Here is a 22,211-nt window from a genome sequence, read left to right as displayed (position 1 = left end):
TGACAAGGTCCTAGAGTCACCACCGGCTATTTACACGCGCACTCTGGTTGATTTCTGAATTCTTATCTCGGGTAAATTGCACACGTCCGGCTGTACCAACAACGCATCATCAATCCAAAGAATTCTGGCCACGTATCCTCGATAAACTAACGACAACGTAGCACCGACACACGAACCCGCGGCGTCCTCGAAACGAAACGCGTTTCCAACTTTCCGACCGCGGATTTGTCGTGTCAGATGTTGATTGATTTCTCGCGACCCTCGCCTCGATTCCTCGACTCTTCGGGCGCTCCTCGAACAGCACGTCCTTTGATCTCGAGTAATCATCGCACGTTCCGTAGGAGAGGGACCTCCGAGCTCGCTCGAGTCCGAGCTGGCTTCGCGAAAACGAGACTCTTTCTTTCGCGCTGCGTTCACTCCGATCGATCTCACAATACTTCGAACCGCTTCCCGACGAAACGATGTTCACCGTTGCTCGCGGTCGCCTCCGGCACCGTGGACCGATCCTGTTCTTGTTCCTCCAACACGACCTCGTCGGGATCATCCTCCTTGTCGTATCACGCTGGCGAGAACGGTCTGTGGATTTGCGGCGGTTTCGGGTTCACCGGCGGTGTCACAACCCTTATCAATCCCTGGCTTTGGGACTGACCCTGAGGAGTCTGCTGGCTCAACGGCGGACTGCCCCGCGAAGAAGGCGTGTGGGGGCTCGGCACTGCAACCCTTAGCGGACCCGTCACCGACAGATTCGTCGCCATTAACGGCGGGCTGTGTGCTTCCGATAGGCTGTCCGACAAACGGGAGATCCCGCCGTCAGAAAGTCGCGAGCCATCCGATAACCTGGACATCCCTTCCGGTAGCTGGTGCGGGACGTGCGGGTGATGCAACAGACCCTCGTGCGGGTGCAGCCGCGGCGGTGGCAGTCCTAGGGGATCCGGCAGTCTGCAATTGGAAAATCTGCTGTTAGAACATTACCACGAAATCTGTAAAAATGGCGTCCCGAACAACGACAGGAACTCTGATTCAATAGTACATTCAATTAACCCCTTTCCTTTCTGTTCCCCAAACTATCGTCAAGGTATTTTTTACAAGTTATCCGTAATTAAATCAGTTGATTTATTCAGAAAAAAATCTACTACCTTATTAATTGAGTTATTTAAAGCATGCTCTACTTCTGGTAGCATACTGTGGCTTCTATAGCTGTGAAGCTGGAACGTGTTAAAATAAAAAAATTGCATTCATTGTATTATTCGTTTTCCGCAATAAAGATAAAATAGAAACATTCATAATACTACGATAAGCAACGACCGATCTTTCGGATCCCACTTCTGAATAATTGTAAGACAAAACGATAATAACCCGATTAGGTCAACCGATAGACGAGTACACAATATTCAGTTTCTGCGTGGGTCTCTAGAGAAGTGACGAAACGTACGCTAGAAAATTACTCACAAAATTATTCATTCAAAATCACTGCGTTCGTACATTCACATCTCATTACCGAGCTTGACTACGTCTTTATTCATAATAAAGTAAATCGTGTTGTATATGAATCGCTTTACATTGAAATTTTCGCACTAGATATGTGAATTATACCTGAACACTAAACTTCTACCATTGCAACTATAAATATATAACGATTCTTTCACAAGAAATATTTGGAATGTTCTTAATCCGAGAATAATATCCTACCATTCGGTAGAGTGGATATCAACAATTCTTAATTCTCAAAATGGACGTAGAGAAGGTAAGAAAACGGTGAAAACATGAGGAGAAATTACGAGATAACTCATTCGGTTAAAGTCTGCCACGGGGGCTCCGCCGATAGCGAATCGACCATTCTTGATGCTCGATTAAGGGTGGTTTTTTCGAGCGACTTACCTCGATCCTAGATCACCTCTGGGTCCTACAGCCTGGAACGGGCTCGTTTCCGTCAGCCTGAAGATCCCGCCACCTGAGATGTTCGGATGATTGTGTTGCGGGCTGTGCGGTCCAAACCGGAAACCCGACGGCGGGAACTTGAAAGCCGTCGCGTGGTTGAATCGAAACTGCGATTGCGACGGATCGAAGCGGAAATTTAAGGATGGAGGAGGCAGAGGTCCGAGGGGCCCGAGAGGAACAGGAGATGGTTGATGAGTCGGCGGAGGCGAGGAACTCGGCGACGGAGGCGACGTTCCGCCGAGAGAAATGTCAGAGTCCTCCGAATCGCTGCCACCCGGGCCGGGGCTAAGCGCGCGTCTTGTATTTCCGTTTCCTGTGCCAGATTGTTGCTGCATTCTGTAACAGAACGTGTCAATTGTACTTTCGGTTGGCGAGCCCGGGATGCTGCTCTGGACGAAATGCTTTACAAAATTGAGTGCTAGCCGTTGTGAGTTGATTGTATTCGTTTCTATTATTATTGCTATTTAGAGTCACGTAAATGGTTTCTTAGCATATTTAAAAATTATTGTTTTGGGGAAAATAGAAGACTGATTTATCTTCGGAAACAGTAATATATAATATACTATTTAATATATGTATATCCAATTATATATTTCATTTATTTACGCGAATGACAAAGCAACAATTAAATGCAAATATTACGTTTGTATCAGATACGTAAATTTTTAACTGGTTATGGCAATCTCATGAATAATTGTTTCAAAAGGGTTCGTTTCTGGAATTTATTGATTTTCCCAGCGTAAAAAGTTAAGGAAGAAAGAAATCTCTATTCGATTTCTGTTCCTCTCAATTTATCCAAATTGTTCTTACTTTGAATAAAGATGATCTCGTTTGCTTGTAACAAATAAACAGTATTCTGTCTATTTAATCGGTGAATTTAGTAGATAGTTTTTTAATGGACATTTTATGCATACGTTGTCGAGTACTAAAACTTCTTTCTGTTGATCTAACCAATTTGGAACGCACTCTCAAGCTGTTTCTTTCAGTATCGATTACTAGAGCATGCATCTCCCGCGGCGAGGTTAACCAAAAAGGTCACCGTCCGCCAATGACGGAGCCACGACTATTGCGAGAGGCAGGAGCCGCGTGGGCGTCAGATCGCGATCAGAATTTTAATTCGTTCCCGCTTAGATAGATCAGGTAGGATGTGCTCGGCGCTGAAAAACACTTTGTTTCCAGTCATCGTGGCTGTAATTAATGAGCGGGCTCATACTTCCCAGGTGAGCAAGGATTCACGGGAGAGTAACGACGATTCCCGGCGACCACCGTTCCTACCGAGGAACGATCCACCTCATTACTCGAGAGATTACGGATAGATAAAGAAAATACCGCGAATTTCTCACGCGAGACATCTAGCGTATCTACGTGATAAACGGCGGGCAGACTCGCCATGATCGGAACGGATGTTTCGACCTGTCGACGTGAAACTGTTATTCACTGTGCCGCACACGTTGAATTTTTATTCTGATCTGTCAGGAAAATAAATTATCTCGTACGGTGCATCGGACAACTTTTCCCGGCAGGATTTTTAGAATTTTATTTTTTACGACGTCTCTAATCCACCGATACAATGTATGCAGGAAACGAAATTCTCTTTAGTTGATATTCTTCGCTTTCAAAGTGAATTTTTCTGTAACACATTGGCAATTTATTTATGCCTAAGGCTAACTTGTAGCCTAACATCTAAAACAGTATACATTATAAGTTCAGAATTGTCTTTAAAAGTGCTATTAACACGTGTTCAAGTTAACACACTCGAAAGATAAAAGATCAATGCATTCATTTACAACTTATCCGACTAGTAGATCGGAAACAATGGCTAGAAGTTAACTCATTAACTGTGAAAGATGCATTTTACACGCGGTTTCTCATACAGGCCTAAAAACCGAAACGCTTCAGCGTCGTAAAAGTGAATAGGTGTGATAGAAGAACACTATGTTGCTTTATTGTTGGCTTATTAAAATCGTTGAAAGAAACCAGCTAATATTTATCTAAGTATGTTTCGTGGTCCATTGGGTAGATTCTGTTCGATCACTCAATCGTAATCCGAATTACACAAACATACGTTCCATCTGGGAACGTCTGTCTTTGATAGGATGCAAACACGGATCCATTTGGCCGTTTGCAGAAGACAATAAGGTGTTGTGGTCGCCTTAAAAGTCTCTTCGGCTGCAGATCGATTCAACGGCAAGCCCGGCTGAGATACTCCCGTATTTTCTTTGCTAATCGAGTTTCGAGCCCGCACAGTTACCACGGTAACACCTCGAGTGATTTCGAACAGGTTCGCAGCCCGAGCGAGGATCGCGCCTGTCGTTTCACCGCGCCCCCCAAAAAAGGAGCAACAAAATCGAAGAAATAAAAAGACCGCGACGATGCAGGAGGAGCGGATTCGATCTCGCGGCCGGCCGTGAGCTACCGATATCAGCCGGTTGGTTAATCGTTCCCCGATGATTCTTTGGTGTTATTCAGAAATCGTATTTCCTTTCGATAGCTCCTAAATAACGGCGCTCGTCGCCGTTGAATGGATTTCTAACGAGACGCGTCAAACTTCTTTGACAACGCACGGCGCGAACGCGATTTATTCGATTCCAGGGGCGGATGGATGGTTGCGGCTGAAAAGGTAGCTCGGATGGTGAAACGCGATTCGAGTAGAGGCCACTCTCACGCGGATCCCGGTCGAAAACGCGTCGGACACGCTGGTAATCGAACCCTTCCTACTCTCTCTCTCTCTCTCTCTTTCTCTCTCTCTCTTTCTCTCTCTCTCTCTCTCTCATCTTCTTTTGGAGCCGGTGTCTCGATTCGATGGGACACTCGACGCGTTTTAATTATGCCTCGAAACCGCTCTCGCCTTTGTCTTCGTCCTTTCACGGGACACCCGCACGAGCGCACCGCGACTTATTATGTGCCAGCCTCTCGTTTTGTTCCGCTAAGTGCTCTTTCCTTCCCCCGATCCCCCGAGCTCCATTCAGGCCGCCGTCTTAATGTCGTGGCATTAAAGTGCGGAGGCTCGAGCTTACGGTGTCAATTTTTCGGCGTGAATGCGACCTGGAGCAGCATTAATTTCTCTGATTCTTTACTCCGCTCGGTACACGTCTCGACGGGGAAAGTTCCTCCTCCGGTTTCGTTTCTTTTGCGGGCCCCGTTGGATTGCCTTGTTAACGATCGTGCGTGCGTGCGTGTGTGCAATGCGCGACAAGAGAGGGCTCAGCAGCGTTATTCAATTCCGAAAGACGAGTTTTCAGTGTTGATCGCGGCGATGGGTAATTAGCTGACTTGCGAAGATCGGCGGCACGATCTGCTGTTGGGAACTGAAAGGTTGCGCGAAACCCGATGAGTTCACTTTTAAATTTTTTCTCTAGACGTAATCGTCGTTGGAAACCGTTCACTGTTGCAGAAAAGAGTCTTTGTTGCGAAGCGCTTTTCTCTGCTGAACTCAGCACATAAAATTTGACACATTGGAAGCAATTTTTTTAAAAGAGTTCACGTAAACGTGGTATCTTCTATGACGGCTGTCTTCCATAGGCTACATTCCTATCTAATCCATTTCGATTTGTATATGTATACGTATATACCGTCCTTAACCATCTTATGGCGTCTGAAACAGCTAGCTTTACCGATGTGTCCTCAAGTGGGACCAGAACGAAACGCTTCCCTCTCTTTTCCTCCACTCCGCCATCTTTTCAGACCGCCTGTATAGTACTATTTCGCAATGCAGAAAAACTAATTGGATGCAGCGCGGATCGAAATTATTCAGGTGCGAACAGCGCGGCATGCCGGTTTCGCGGTTAAAGACGTTCACGGTTCGCTCGGCTCCTAAACTCGACGAGTTTCGAGGAAACGAGCGTCGCCGCGAGAGGATGGCCCAGCGGATTTTTACCGAGGGGCCCCACGGTTTTTTTTCTGAACCCTCATAATATATTCGCGGCATATGTAACGCGCGTGCACGCGTTCCCCCGAATTCGCGTGGCGAATCGAGGACCGCGTCGAAACCGCTCCGAGAACGAGCTATCACAGGTGACGCGGTGGATTTCGGGTGGTGTGGCACGATTAAAAAAGAAATTCATCAGGCGTCGCGTCCAAGGGGGAAAGTATCAGGTGCAGCCAGAGGATGCCGCGATGAGGATGCGCCCCGCCGTTAAGTATTTACGGCGGATGACGAGTCACTTTTGTAATCCTTCGTGTATGTTGTAAAGTATTATGCACGCGGACGACGACCAGGGCTCAAACCGTGACGGAAGCTACTGTAATTACGCGCAAGATGGTCGTGTCTGCGACGTGGAAGTCTGGATCGATCTCCGATCAAGGAACTAACGACATGGTGAAAGGTTCCGAGATGTTCGGTGACGGCGGCGAGAGCCCACTTCTGGAGGTTCGATCGTTTCGGCGACGCGAAAGCTGCGCGAGCAACGATAGTGTTCGCTGATAAATTTAGGAAAACTGGATAGCACTTAATTTCTTATCTATTATGCGCTCAAAATAATAATTTTTGCATCTTTTATTTTCAAATTGCTAAAATTATGAAGACACTTCTTTCACAATTTAGTGAATAAATTCCCCAAGCTTACGCTATAATAAAAATGGCGGAATGTCTACATAAATTCCAACTTGTAACTCTTATAAAATAATGCACATTAGTCACTTTTATCGGTAAAACTTTATTGTTAACATTTGAACTCAATGTATAAATACTGTTCTTTAACTGTCTAGTTACTGATCATTTCTTCAACTTTTCACATATTTCATTAAGGTTCTTGTTCGATAGAAATGATACTTTCAGTGGTTGTGTTAACAGGTCGCCCACAGCAACATAATTTAATAATTTCGTTTGGGATTCATAACGAAATGAATTTTTAGCCTTCTCTTAATAACCGAAAATTCTATTAATAGGTTTTCGGTGGATAAAATATTAAGTATGAATATTCTTCCGTTCTTTTAAAACGAAGTAAAATTCTGTTTTCTTTTCATGTGTATATACTCAAGTAAATGCATGTAAATATTAAATATAAATTTTCTCCTTCTTCTAAGAAATTATCACAGCCGAAAAAGTTAAACAAATAAACGAAAATATAAATAATGTAAGTTCAAACAAAATGCAGTATAAAGGAAATGTACGTGGAAATGGTTATTTCAAAAACAGATAAATTTCGAACTTCGTAAGCTTGCAAGAATGATTTTTTAAATCATAAATTTTTTAAACAGCCAGAAGTCATTCTAAAAAGCGAGCGCTACCATGAACGAGGGAACGTCGCTCGAAGAATTCTAGGTCCCTGGTCCCCTCCCATTTCCATTGGGAACAAGTTTCTCCGATTCTCTAGCCGGCGAGCGGGATAAAAAGAGAAACGATCAATTTCAACCTGATATCAGAATCGGATCTATCTCGACTCCGGTGGAGTGACGGGGGATATCATTTTAACAGAATCTACCCCGTGTCGTGCAGCGTGGATTTTAGTGCGTGGTACGGGCACATCCCGTGTCTCCCTGCCTCCCCCCCCCCCCCCCCCATACCGACGGCCCCTCCGATTTAGACCAACCCCGTGCCATGCTAAATACCCGGCGCACACAATGGAGAACATATCATTCGAAAATCTGAGCTATACGACGAAGGCCTCCACAAAAGGTAACTGGATACCGGTACGAGGAGGAGACGGCATGTGAACAGAGGGCCCGCGATTTTAAGCAACCGGGACGACCCCGTCGCCTCCCCCCCACCCCCCCTTCTGCTGCTCCTCTCTCCCGTACCAAGCAACCCCTCGTCGCTGTTTCACTGCTTTCTTTTTTCGTCTCTAGCTCATTTTTAATAGCCGCTAATAGAGACGTTAAAACGATACGGGCCCTTTCGGCCGACTCGGTTGTCGATGCTCAGTTCTTTCTTCCGTGTGCCTGCCTCCCACCCCGTCGTCCCTTCTAATAGACCTCGTCTGCTATATTTGTCTTTGAAAGAGAAAGCTCGTTCGCCACCCTCGACGGCTCGATCTTCGCCACGTTCCATCGAGAAATCATTCCAATTGACGAGATTCGATAATTCGGGAAATTCTGTGGCCGCCTCTTTCGCGCGACTTCATTTTGTAGCGAAAATTAAAGAAGGGCAGCAGTTGGTTCGAGACAAAAGAGAAGTCGCGGATAAAACAAGCGGACACAAAGTGCAACGCACAGTTGCCGTAGAGAACAGGTAGCCCATGATTTGCAGTATTTTAATCCGGGCTAAGATCGAGAAGCGGCGGCCGCAACATGGCGGCCGAAAGGAAAGCGAACGCAACCGCGAGAACGGCCTCGTTCGACGCGAACGATCGCTTACTTACGGTCTTCCTGTCACCCTGCCGAGGAAACGGGCAAATGTTTGCCCGTGAACAAAGAGTATCCACCGGCACGGTGATCTTACCGTCACACTTTCGACAACGAGACTCCCATTTGTTCGTGAGGATTTTTGTAACGATTTCCGTTCGACTCTTCTCGAAATTATGTCCACTTTTTGAAATATTTATACTACAACTAATTAGTAGACTGCGAATCTTTAGACAATATACAAATTTATTGCGTTTATTGCAGCGGATAAAAGGCATGGAGACAGTTAATTCTATTTTTAATCATTTTAATAAATTGACAGCGATGTGTTAATATTCTTCAATTGTTTTAATGTTTCCGTTATTGGATACAGCATTTTCCCATTTTTCTCATAAACGCGCAAGATCCATATTCTATCAATTAGAAATTAAATTCGGATGTCAATTGACGCTGCGTCAATCAAGCGGAATAATCGGGAAGAGAAACAGATTTTATATACCCAATGTGCGAAACATTTTCTGAAAAAGCCAATGTGGATCTTATATTAGTAGATTGCGGTTTTTTAAAAATACAAGGACTACATAGCAATAAAATAATATTTTCAATTTCTTTAAACGTTCTTACTGTTCTGCATTTGAGCTACTTATTTCTGTATTACTATAAATCCTTATACTTCTATTTTTTTTCACCATTGCGAAAAAACGGAATTTTTTTTTTAATATTTTGCAGTAGATAAATTCTAATCAGTAATAGAATGCGTATTTTATTTTTTAAATATACATCTACTTGTAGTAGAATTTTTTTGAATCGGAAATTATTGTTTTTTTAAAATGGGTCCTATACCGTATTACAAAGCGAACGATCATTGGCTCCGGTCAGCCACATTGGCCCAAACAGTTTAGCCGAACGACATTTTCTTCCGCTGCTGGAAGCTGTGGTCATTCACCATGAACGACAAATAATTTCCTACAGCGGCATAGACATTTCAAGTGTTTGCGGAGGTCCTCGAGGCATCTACTACCCTCCTGACCGTTCCGTGGGAAAAATCCTCGGAAATTAAATCCTTGCTTCGGCCTCCGATGAGAATCTGTCCGCCAAGACTAATCCCGTTGTTTTAGGCCGTGCTCCCGGCCTCTTTCGGCTATTCCCGAAGAAAAATTATTCCTGGTCGGTTAGCCATCGTCGCAGACAGTGGCTAGGAAACGAGACCTAGAAAAAATATTTGCAGTCGACCGAGATAAACGAGGATGGGATAATTTCCTCTCTCGGCGAACGTGGCGTGTCCTGTTACCGAACAAGTTCTTCCGGTGAAGTGAACCTTGCACGGTTTTCTGTACGAAAACAATTGCCGAACGACGGTTTAAAGATCCGAGAGTCTAATTAACCGTTACCGACGGTCTTGTTCCGGCGACCGTGGATCGCTGTCCCAAGAGTTTCTCTCGGTTCGTCCTTACATGGCGCACGGTAGCAGTTTTAAATCTTCTAATCGTTCGTACCGTTTTGCTGTTCGACCGGGATAAAGTGGATGGTAACCGTCGCACGATATTAGCCACCGGTTTCGTAAACATTCCTGTAAACACTGTTCCGATCGACGCCGGCGGCGGCGGCGGCGTCGGTTGCCGGGAACGCTTAAGCCGCGCGTTCTCTCGATGAGAATTCCGCGTTCTCATTTAATTTAATGACCCGTTTTCGAGAAGCCGGTCGGTACATACGTCAGAAATCACTCGGTAAATAATTAATGTGTAATCAGACTCGGTTTGTATGCGCGAGTGAAAGGGAGGACACGGGGCCCCGGCTGACGAGGTAGCAAAGGGGGCGCCATCGAGGCAACGCGAGAACGAAGGGTGTTTGCCGGCAAACACCGTCGAGGACCTCTTAACGTGTCCTAAACCTATGCGTGGGGTTCTTTTCGTTGGGCAAAGTGACGTGGAAGATGGTATCGCGGGGACGGATGGATAGATGGCTCGCTCGTGCTCGTCTTTTCATTTCCATCGTATTCCCACGAATAACTCTAAAAGTTTGTCGCATCGAAACTTTGTCAAAAAATCTGTCCACCTCTAATTACAAACTTTTACACGTGCCTCGGATACGCGTCCCGCGTTAAAACGATCCGAACACGATCTGTCGGAAAATTAGCGGACGATGTCGGAGAGGCGACGATACATTTCCGATAGATTTTCAAGCGGCGTCGGAGGGAAAGGGTGCGTGGATGGCGAAACGAGTGCACCGCAATCGATGTTTCTCAATTACCGCGCGACAAGAAAGAGTGGAACTTCAATGGCATCCGATCGAGGCACGCGCCGTCGCTCAGAGGCTCTCCGAGGTTCGAGAGCCCTCGAATTGATTCGAGTCCCGTGGCACACTTCGGGGCAAATTAAGTTTCGCTTCTGAAATGTGCCCTCCCTCTTTCTCTCTCTCATTTTCTCCGCCCGTTCGCCCCCTCTTTCCTCCCTTTCTTTCTTTTGCCATTCATCTTCGGACACGTCTTTCATCCTCAGGATCGGTTCGTCGAATGCGGGTTCTATCTACGCCGCTGCGTACCGACCACGATCGCCGAGAGAGTACACGCAGGTGAAAGCGATGCCATTAGGACCGTTCGATTAGGGCAACGACAGTGGGACAAAGAGACGCGGTGACGGGACCGTATCGAGTTCACGAGAAGTTCGAGAAGCCTCTAATTCGTGTTACTCCGAATCTCGGAGAGACCAAATTGTAACATAAGGAGCAAGCGTTGGTGAAGCGAGAGAAGGGGTCGAATGGGGGAGCGGGCGGCGACCGTGCAAAAAGAGGAAACAGCCCCCGGTAACCTCTCGTTTGCACCGGCGCACGCTCAATTAACCATTTTCAGGGAAAAAATTCGCTGGCCAAATTCTGCGCGACAGCCCGTGAAGTCCGCGGCTCGTGTTCACCACGAGGCAACCAAGCCGGACGACGGAACAAGTGGACGAAGATCGAGGAAGAAGGAGAGACCGAGCCTGGAAGAGGGACGCCGGACGTCGGAAGAAAGAGGAACGACGAAAAAAGGAAAACGAAGGGAAAGAAGAAAAGAAGGGGGAAAGTTAGGGAGGTCCATTGAGGTAACCCTGTATCGTTTTTCAAAGAGGCCTGTTTGCGACCCTCTCTCTCTCTCTCTCTCTCTCTCTCTCTCTCTCTCTCTCTCTCTCTCTCTCTCTCTCTCCTCCTTCGTTCATTCGTTTCGCTCTCCTCCACGATTTTTCATCCCTCCCTCCTTGTCTTTCTTCCGCTGTCTCTTTACCTCTTCCCTGCGAAGATCGTACCGGCACCGTTCGGTGTAAGATTTCACGTGTACACACGGGATGGATCAGATTGGCCTGGCCTTAAGCCGTCGCAAATTACCCCGTAAGCCTTTTAGTCGCCGTGTGTGTTTTGCTGGCTGCGCCCTAAACCCACCCCGACCACCTTCTTCCTACAGCCTCGTGTACCCTCCAAGACCCACCACCCCCGCCGCACCGGCGCGTTATTATTTTGTTGCCCCGTAATATCCCCGAAACCCCCGTGGGGCTTTGTCGGGCCACTCCGAACAGAGCCCAACCCGGAGAGCTCGTGGTCTACAGAGGTACATTACCGGAATAGTTCTAAACTCGGCGAATTATCAATCGGGCACCGGCGCGCCCCTTTATCCTCTCGACTCTCGGCACAAGAGGAACTTTAAATTGGACAATGGCACTTGATAGCTCGAAGAACGAGCTTCTAGGGGAACGAGGTCGTTTCAACCCCTTTTAGATTTTTCAGCGACTCGATAGTTCTGTACATAGTATATCGTGCGGGTCTACGGAGTTTTCGAATCGATAACCTTTGTACTAAAACCAGAGTCGAGTAGGAACTATTACTTTATGCTGCTTCCTTTTGTAATAGGGACGGTATATTAGTTATTTTAGAGACAACAACGATTTATTGTTATTAATTAAACTTGAGAAAATGTTCTTCTGAATAGTTCTAATAAATGATTTAATTTTTTAAGAAAGATAGGCGAATGAAAGAAAGTAAAGAGAGCGTTTAGTCCTGGTCCTGCTAAAAGACTCATCAGTAAGGTTTTAATCATCTAGTGGCGAGCACCGGAGATAGCCGCCATATTACCCCCCTGCCAGTAGTTAATGATATCTCAAAATATTCTTTTCTATACTCTATATCAGAACTTCATACTCTATATCAGCACGTGACTCCCTGGGCGACGATGTAAAGCGCGGGAAAGCATCGTGTGAATTGGTGCAGCAAAAACATCGTACTTAATAGATGGGGGAAAGACAGCATAATTTGATGCAGGAAAGATTGTCGTAGCAGGGACAGTGGGTCGCCTCATGCTTATCTCGAGCAATATATGCTGCTACCCTAAGATGCTAACATGGTCGGTTTAAAGATATCGTGGAAACTCTTAATTACGAAAGATGTCCTTTCCGGAAGATAACGTCGCTGTATTTCTTCCTCCTTTTTGAATTTTCCAATTATCAGGTTATATAAAATCGTTATAAATTCTTTTTACAACTTTATCAAATTATAATACATCAAACATGTTTGGTATATTTTACCCCGGTATACGCGACACTTTTGGTCGTTATTAGAAGAGTTAAACGTTGTTTACAACTGGTTTATTTAAATATGTAGTTATAATTATCGTTACGTTATGTAATGTAAGCAATGCTTGTCGCACGCGTACTTTTAAACCACTGGTTATGTAATATATTAAATCAATAGCTCGAAATTCTTCACGCACACATTCAAAAACTCAGCAAAATGGTTCAACAAAATGTGAAAACAATGCACCGGGCAATCAGCTAAAACTGTCACAATGAAAAATGAAGAAAACAGTTGGTTCGTTCCATACATGTCGCTATCGCGACGGTATAGAATGCAATCTACACGAAAACGGAAATAGCTATCAGATGGTAATGACCGATAAAAGAGGAGAATGGGAATTAAAGAAACCGTGGTCGAAGATTTAGACACTCGTGGACTGCTTTCATCTAGCATATTCGAATCGGGGTTTCGACAATCGGTCCCTAGGCCCTGTTCAGACTATCCATGTCCCCGTAATAGTATTTTCCCAGCTGTAATAGGCTTGGAGACACCGTATCGTCTGCTAAACGTATCTTTCTCAACCGGTTGATGACCCAGCATCAAAAGACCAAGACGCGTAGCCCCAAGGGGGTGTGCGGGAGTAAAAATTTAACGTAATTCCAAGTGATTACCGCGGCCCGCTCTGTGATACACCCCTTATACTATCCACCCCTTGATTGGCTTACATTGTCGATGCTTAACCGTTTCATGCACCAGTGACCGACTAGGGGGGATATCATTGCTCGCGATAGGGGTAACATTTTCATAGCCGGGGGCGTCGGTGTCCTCATTGTCGGGATTCAAATGTAAAAATCGTCCCGGCGTGCCGCTTGCCGACGATAAAAGGATCGTCGCTCGCGTTGAAACAAGTCTTTCGAACAATCCGCGACCATTATATTCGGGAATAATTGACGAATCGCGTGACCGGCGTCGACCTTGCCGCCGGTGGCCGGCTTAGCCCCTTATCAGCTGATGTCATAGTTTTCGTAATTGTACCTCTCTTTTCACGGACGTCGAAATTGTATCGCGGCAGCGAAAATAATTCGCCCCGACGTGTAATTCTTTTGTCACCCGGACAAATAATAATGGTGGTCGGTAATGGCTGATGTAGATCGGAAAGGATACATCGGTATCTATCGATCCAGTCCGCGGCAACCTAAAATAACGCTAGAATCGTGTCATTCGTTTAAACAACCATCGACGCGGGAACGATGGTTATCCGATCGTTAGAACGATCGGTGGCTAAGTATCGGGATGTGCTGGACAATACGGCCTTATCATCGGTCGCTACCCTTTTCTGTCATTATTTTAATATGTTTCTGTTTCGTATCCGCTGTGCCACCGAACAATGCGATATTTTACGAAGATTACGTACGCGGTACCACTTTCGCGCAGTTTATATTAACATAATTATACTCCTTCGAGTTTCGATGCTATCTAAGCGAAATTCGCTCGGAGCTCTCATTAATTTCATAATATTACTTTCAAGCGTGCACAGCGGTCGGTATGTGACCTAATATATCGGAACGTTTTCTACCGCTCAGAAATATTTCATCGCGTTTCGTTGTTCCTTTTCGATTCGCTTCGAGGATACGGAAGCCCGAGCGTCGTTTTATTATTTTCAGCATTAAAACGGCGGAGCGAGCGAGTATCCTTCACCGGCAGAATCGATGGAAGAGCCACGACTGTGACAGGTCTCCATAAATCAAAAGAAATTTTAACAATCGCTGAAACGTGTCTCACGTGTTCCGCGAACCGATAAGCGACCGTTCCACGCGGCAGCGTCCTGCGAATTTGTCAAACGGGGACAGGATTTCACGGAAAAGTAGTCCGGAAGGATCGAGATTCCTCCGACGATAGAGAATAACTTTTCGTGTGCCGTTCGAGTGGCGAAGAATGTATGGGGGTCACTCGATACCCCGGCGTAGCATAATACGCGCGCCATACGTGCGTGCAACACGCTGCTGCCAGGTATGTACGCGACGCGTCCAGGTCGCCGGAGATACCATCTCATTCAAGGATCAGGATCAGGATTAGAGTGTTGCATTACATCACCGGTTACGGTTATCCCTTGATATACCGGGTGCTCTCTTAACGAGACCGTAAGCGAGCGTCGTGTTACGAAGGGGGACGAGGTCTTCAACGAGAAAACACGACGACGAAGAAGAACAGAAGGAGGAGGAGATGCTACGAGTCTTGCTACACCAGCGAAATGGGCGTGCCCTTGTAACCAATGTGGTACAATAAGAACGGCATATTAGTACGGTGAAATTGATACCGCTCGGGTCGCACTGTGCTGGGGAACTACGAACTCGCGGAAAATAATTGCCGACGAGAAACTACCGAAAATTACGAAAATATTATCGCGATGAGTCATTTAACTCGTTGGATTGCATTCGTAGGGCACGGTTACCTAACACGAGATCCTAACTTGTTTCCGTTGCAAATGTTCCAAGTGTCGCATCGACACTTTTTATTTGCGTATTGTTTAGCATCATTCATTGTTTCGTCTAGCGTTGTAATCAACAATATTTATAAAATACATTGCAAAAATCTTTTGAAGGAGTTCGATTATATTGCAGATATCTTATAAATGGTAAGTATATAATTATTTTCATAAATTCTATTGCTTTCGATAAAGTTTAAGATTTACAAATTTTATACGCCCTACATGTGGAAGAAGGTAAATAAAGATAATTAATTTCCAAAAGAAGTCAAATTGCGTAGAAGAAACTTTTTCTGTGGTTCGCAGTAGAATACTTGTTTTAATTTCTAACCGTGAATCTACTTTTAATAAAAGTGTTTATAATCGAAACTTGTAATTTAAAGATGAGTAAGCTCCGTTGCCTTCTTTTAAAATTAATGCGTACAAATTTTGATGAAGTTACTTCAACAAATTGTCAAAGGTTCGCGAGTTCATCATAAATTGGTGAAATGACCAAAACATTTAAACAATAAAAGCACTAAATAACGATACTCCCATTTGTTTTCGTGCGAAACGTAAAGAAATCAAGCAAATAGCGGAATCGTGGGATAATTCGCGTTAATTCGATTCACACGGCATTTGCAGGCGGAGCTAGACGCGAAACGCGCCGCGACACAACATTTCGCTACATTAAATAATTAAAATATCATCTGCGTGCCGGACGATACGTGAACAAAAATTACAAACTGTGCCACCTTTGACATTCAGCCGAGCGTGTCCGCCGCGTATTACCGGCTGTACCAGTCGAACACCTCTGTTCGTACGAATTCCCAGCTGGCAAAAGGTGACCGCGCGTCCTATCAGCCTATGTCGCGTCCATTGTGTTCGAGGACGAAAGAGTCGTGCGCGTCGGACGTCGACACCGGTCGCGGCCGTTCGAACGGGGAAAGAAGGAAGGAAGGAAGGAAGAAAGGACGGTCGGTCGGTATCGTATCATATCGCGCATAAATGCCCGTGTCGCAAGATTTACTACGTCTGATTAAGCAATTAAGCGCGGGCCTCGGCGCATCGAGGCCTTTTTTTGTCGCGGGAACAGCAGCGGCAGCAGCTCCTCGTTACAAGCTCCATCGTCTTCGACGTGGAAGCTTGCCAAGGCTCGGCTCCGCTCGGCTCGGCTTCCTCCAGTCCCCGTCAACCGTCGTTCCCGTTGGTAAATGGCCGTGATAGCTGCCGTGAAAACGGGTGGGGAGGAGAAAGAGGGAGGCAGATACGTCAGAAATCTCGTCACGGTGTACCCCGGCCACTAATTGTCGTTATAATCTACGCCGCGGGACCGAAATTCCAGGTTGTTAAAAGCTAACGATTGCGCGGCGACGTGACGGGGGTCGCGGCGAGGGGGACAACGTTAATTATCCTAGCTAATAACGCGAAGCTGCGCGTTTACCGACGCGATCCGGACTTTCCATTATGCGCTCGCGCGGAGGATGGGTATTAATGACGACGTCCGACGCATCTTTTTAGAAGAATCGACGGGAATACAGGCTGCGCGCTTCTAACTAGACGATGCTAATCGACCGCTGATTTATGCAAGCCAGAGGTTCGTTTAGAGACGACAATCCGCAGACTGTTATTCAGCGACGATTAGACACGATGTCGAATTAGCCGAAGAGTGCCCCGACGATGCTGTCGGCGATGGCAAAAAATTCGTTTAGCTAATTCGTCTCGACAAACTCGATCTGCGATCGTCTCCCACCTTCTCGGTTCAACCGCCCCTCTCACGCCGCCGCCGCGGCGTCTGCTGTTGATTCATTTTATTAATTTTTCTCATTCCTCGCGATAACTCGATCCGGGGACGAGAGCGAGACGACGCCTTCGACGACTGCAGAATTAAAGACATTACCCGGCAGCCACCCCCAAAATTTCTCCGTTCGAACGAGCTTCTTCTGTTCTGTCTGTTGCCCCCGTTGGGGTGGCGACCGAGGAAATTGCTATCCCGTAGACAGCGGAGACTCGGCTTCGCGTATTTATTAGCGACCCGACGCGGTATTATCATTCTCAACTCCGCCTCTTGGCTCCCAAGATTCTCAGCCCGAACCGACCACCGCCGTTTACCTTGCTCCTCGGCCCGTCTCTCCGTCGACTCTCCTGCGACTGCGTCGACCTCTCTTTCATCTTTTTTTTTGTCTTCTTCTTCGCAGGTCGTATTTTCCGTTGACAAGGAATAGAAGGACGGTCCGCAGGGAATAAACGTAGCCGGGCAGAAAAATTAAACGCATTCAGTATACCGGAGGGTGGACCGACGGGAGGGCGAAAGAGAGCGCGAATCAATTTCTGACGTGTCGGCCGTGTCCGTGTAAACCAATTTCAGGCAATTTCGCGTCAAGAATAGCCACTTCAACAATGAATTGACCCGCCGCGAGGACCGTTCCAATTTTAACCGATCTCGAGAATACTCGATCGTGAGTCGGGCCTCCGATTCCACACACCCGAAACTTGTCCCCCTTGCTCGCCGGCGATCATGCCGCCGTGCCCGGCCGGAGACCCGCCTTCGCCTGATATTTCCTTGACCGAAATACCCTGCCCGCGACGTCGACGTTTGATAAAGCGTAACTTTACTATTATGTCCTTGAAAATGGCAGACGCGATTCGAGCCGCGGGGAAACTTATTGCATTAGGAAATCGACCTACACTCGACCCCGAGGACTCGAATCTGCTGGTTGAATGCGTTAAATGCTACAGCAGGATCCATCCGACACACAAAGTCAAAATAACTTATTTAGTAATTTCATAGTAGAAAAAAGGTAACAGGAGTTTATTAAATATACTGTAGTAAAAATCAATTTCCAAATTTGATAAGGATTGCGCCAGTTGCATAGAACTCGATTACTGTGAGATGTCTAATTGCAGTGTCAATTTGTTTTAGGACAGAGTTTACTTCCTATTTAACAAACAAGATTTTTCTCGTTTTATTTGTTTATTTTTTTAATAAAACAATTAAATATATCTCATTCGATAAATATAAAGTTAATTATGTCCAAACTGTCACTCCATAGAAATCGGGTGGTCCAGTACCCTACGACTGCCGTTGCACAAGTGTGAAAAACTTTGTCGAACTAAAAGACACTTTCAATTAGTCCGAAAATGAATGGGAAAAGTTCGCAAAATTTCCAAGTCACCATACCGCTCGGAGTTTGTAAGTAGGTAACGGTCCGCGTGTTCGAACCGAGTGAACAAAATGCTTTGAACTGGAAGAAGGAAGTCGTTTAAGACCCGGGATGAAGTGCTCCTCCGCGCGGGAAATATTTTTTAATAATGCCGCGTATCCGGCTTCATGTTCCCAGAAGAATTGCCACTGTCCGGACTATTTTATCGCCGGGGTGTTTTCGCAAGAGCCGCGTGTCCCGGGTAAAATTAGCGAATCCCTGCTCCCCCGAGGCGTCAGGATACGCATCGTCCACGGGGTGGTTGCTCCACGCGATGGGGTAACCTCTCGTGCATGTGCCGCCAGATATTCCTGGCCCCTTTTCAATGTTCCGGCTTCTTGGAGTGTCAAATTTAATAAGCCCGCTATCTAGATTTTCTGCCGACGAGAATACGCTCCGCAGCGGCAACTTCCAAGGCTCGGGATGCTCGATATCTTGCGCGAACCGATAATAGCGACGAGGCGGGCGAACTCTTTCCATTTTCCGGATGTACGTGCAACCCCTGGGAACGTACCGTTAAATAGTAATACACCTACGCCGCGTAATTCACCTAGACGTCATCTCGAAATTTATTACGCACCGCACAAAGCAGTCAACCTCGCGTTTCAGGGAAACTCGATTACTGAGGGCGCATAAATTGCTGATGGCTCTCTCTCTCTCTCTCTCTCTCTCTCTCTCTCTCTCCTTCTCTCTCATTCTCTACCCTCGCCATGATTCCACTTTGTTCCTCTTCGACGTCTGGCTCCGTGGCTTCTAGACAAGCCCGGGAAACGTCGATAGTCTACACGAGTTTCGGAAATCCTTTTCGCATCATGTATCTACCATACAACGATCTCGTGTGTCAGATTATTATCCTCCGAAAGACTGCACTATTCTCTGCGTGCAGCCATATGTATTTACAACATTCTTTCTTGAAAAATTATCTTCGCTGTGACTAACAATATTTTTGTGTCGAGCTTCAAGTCGAGATGCAGAATAAAAATTACCTGCGTTAATTGTAAGAAATTTAAGTTTAATAAAAATGTATCTCTTCTTTCAGTCATTTTAATTATTTGTATGCAACAGAAAAACATCGATATTTTTACGAAATATTTAAATCATTAAATTCATAGTTAGGTTATTGTTTTTCAACAGTGCAAGTTTGGATTTTCTTAAACTTTATATGTTTTCTATGAACATGTACCCCATGCGTGAATCAACAAGTTTATCAAATCATAAAAACACTTTTGTGATATAAATAACTGTAACAGAATCATTTTAACTGATTCAGTAGTTCTATTATTAATATTTTGTAGTTCGCGTTATCCCATCTTCGATTCAGTATTTAATCTTTTAGAACCGAAACTGTATAGAAAATAGAATATAAAAGTAACACCACAATAATTTGAGGAATTTTTGCAGGAATCTCTCATTTTCTTCTTGCAAGTGATTTCTGGGACACCCTGTAGTTTTACACTACTCTACTTGGAGTAGTTTATGAATTTAAGCTACTTCGATATAAAAAAAATTATCTCTTCTTTTAAGGATATATGTTAACACATAACTAGATCCTCCTAGAAATTTCGCTGGCATAGACCGACAAATATCTGAATGTATAATATTATCTCCAAAAGTCCTAAATTTTTTTGATTTTTCATTCAAATGGGTTTACAAATTAATTTGCCTTGAATGCCAATTTCACGCGACGGCATTCGAGTTTCCTTCATATTTCGCATGCCAATGACTCCATTTCTTTTAATAACCGAGGAACATACAACGCTTCCTCCAATCGAATATCCTTCATCTCCCCTTTTACGGTTCCTAATCGAAAGTGCACACGAAGCAGAAAACGCAACGGAACCTACAAGTTTTTTACTTTCAAAGAATTCCTTCTTTCGCATACTTTGCTTCTTCACGATGAACTCGAACAATCCACCCTCCGAAGTTCCGGCGGAAGTGCACTTTTCACGTGCGTAATCGCGGTCGAAGTAACGCGCCGCCATTTCCCTAGACCGCAGAAAAACCGGTGCCGATCTTTCCGAGGCAGAAGAGCCTATTACTTGCAGTTTCGACTTTATGGAAATTAATCGAGGAAGATCGTCCTTGATCGGCGGATCAGCGATAGACGGGGCACATCCGTGTCAGAATTCTTTGGGCGCGTTGTTGTAGCCACGGTTTCCTCGGCCCGGCGTTTAACGGCAGGTTGATTTTTTACGATTTGGTAATGTAACCGGCAGCGCAACCGGTTTCGCTGTTACGTAGAAAGCGCTCGGGTTTTTTCTTTCTCCGATAGTGGCGGTATCGCGGGTCGATCGCGCACCAAGATCGCCGAGGCCGAGGCCGAGAACGAGCGAGCGAGCGAACGAGAGAAAAAGAGAGAGAGAGAGAGAGGAAGGGAGAGGGAGAGAGAGAGAGAGAACTGACGAAATGCGTGCAAGCGACGAGTTTTAATAATTCGCCCGGGGACTCGTCGATCGCGGACTCACCGGATGTCGGTCTATCGAGGATCGATGACGTTCCGCGAGTTATCGAAGCCGTTCATGTGCGCGTCGAGGAAAGGGTGCGATCCGCATCGCGGAACCGTCTTTCAGCGCTCGATTCAGTCACCCTTTTGTCGTTTCGATTTCGTTTACGATGGTAGCGGCCTGTTAGCCGATTGTTAACTCCTCGGAACAACGGCTGATTCTTTTGGCCCCTCCCTCCGCGCTTAATCTCGAGTCCGGTCATAAATTTCGTCTTGAACGCGGATCGAGAACGGCTGCCGCAACTAAAAACACGGCTGTAATTATCGCTACTTTGTTCGCGGTTTAATTACACCGTGCTATTACACGAAAAACGAGGCAGGCCGTGGTTGGTCGTCTCGCGTTCCATCGGGGACAGGAAGTGCGCGCGGGCGAGCGGAGGAAATCGCGCTTTATGCGATATCCAGGCAGCCGTGCATGATTCTACGCTGCGGACATTTATGCAAATAGAAATTGTTCTGCGCAGGTTATTCTATAAGAACGGACCCCTTGCTCAGGAAATCGCCTTGTAGATCAAGAGATTCGATTGAAAGTATTAAGAGTTAAGACCCGTTCGGGAACTCCGTAAAATGTACAGCCTGGCTAGGTATAAGCACGAACGAATATACGTAGCGAACGAATCAGAATTCATACAATGTAGTTTTGGTCAAATTATTTAACCAGTTAAGAAATACATTCTCCATAACACAAAGTCATTTCTTCATGGAAATGTTATTCTGTATATTTAACATAATTTAAAAATAATTATCTTTTAAATAGATTCTTTCACTATACACAAAATTAAAAACAAACGGCGCGACTAGCAGTACAGCTATCAAAACGTGGTAGTACTTTTTTATCTGCAAAGTGCCTTTTACTATCATCCTGTAACCTCATCGAAACCAAATTCTGCTGATATAATATGTACATATGTGCAAATGAGTCATGCCATGCCGCTACTATTAAGTAACCAACAGTACCTTTGATACCATTGGCCTCCTCTACCATAGGCACCAGTGTCCCCCAATGTTCGTCACTTTTCCATTTCCGGTGTAATTAACGCCTCACGACGACGACGACGACGACGAGCCTAACGCGCATGTCTCGCCGCTCACCGAGGTATCTAGCTTTTGCGTAACGCGAGAACGAAATTACTCGGTCCCATTGTTCCACGCTCGTCTCGTACCCGCGTTCACCTCTTCCCTCGTATTTATTCTCGGAGAAGTATTCTTTCCTTCTCGCGTTCTTTTTATTTTTTTCCGAACCCCGTCGACCACGATAACTAGGTGTCTACCCGCGCAAAGTAGT

At 45.7% G+C, this 22,211-nt stretch overlaps 1 protein-coding gene across 1 annotated transcript in view; it reads right to left on the bottom strand.

Moving 5' to 3' along the window:
- Window positions 1–557: 557 nt before the first annotated feature.
- Window positions 558–22,211, bottom strand: part of Optix (optix) — a 51,342-nt gene continuing 29,688 nt past the window's right edge. The window contains exons 2-3 of the mRNA XM_078192480.1: window positions 1,879–2,274; window positions 558–939 (exon numbers count right to left, since the gene is read on the bottom strand). Of these exons, the coding sequence (XP_078048606.1) occupies window positions 558–939; window positions 1,879–2,274 (778 nt within the window). The remainder of the gene's footprint in view (window positions 940–1,878; window positions 2,275–22,211) is intronic.

This window comes from Augochlora pura, chromosome 10 (assembly GCF_028453695.1).
Source record: "Augochlora pura isolate Apur16 chromosome 10, APUR_v2.2.1, whole genome shotgun sequence".
In the NCBI taxonomy this organism is placed as follows: domain Eukaryota; kingdom Metazoa; phylum Arthropoda; class Insecta; order Hymenoptera; family Halictidae; genus Augochlora; species Augochlora pura.
Note: the sequence above shows the minus strand (reverse complement) of the source record. Positions and strands in the feature narration are given on the sequence as shown.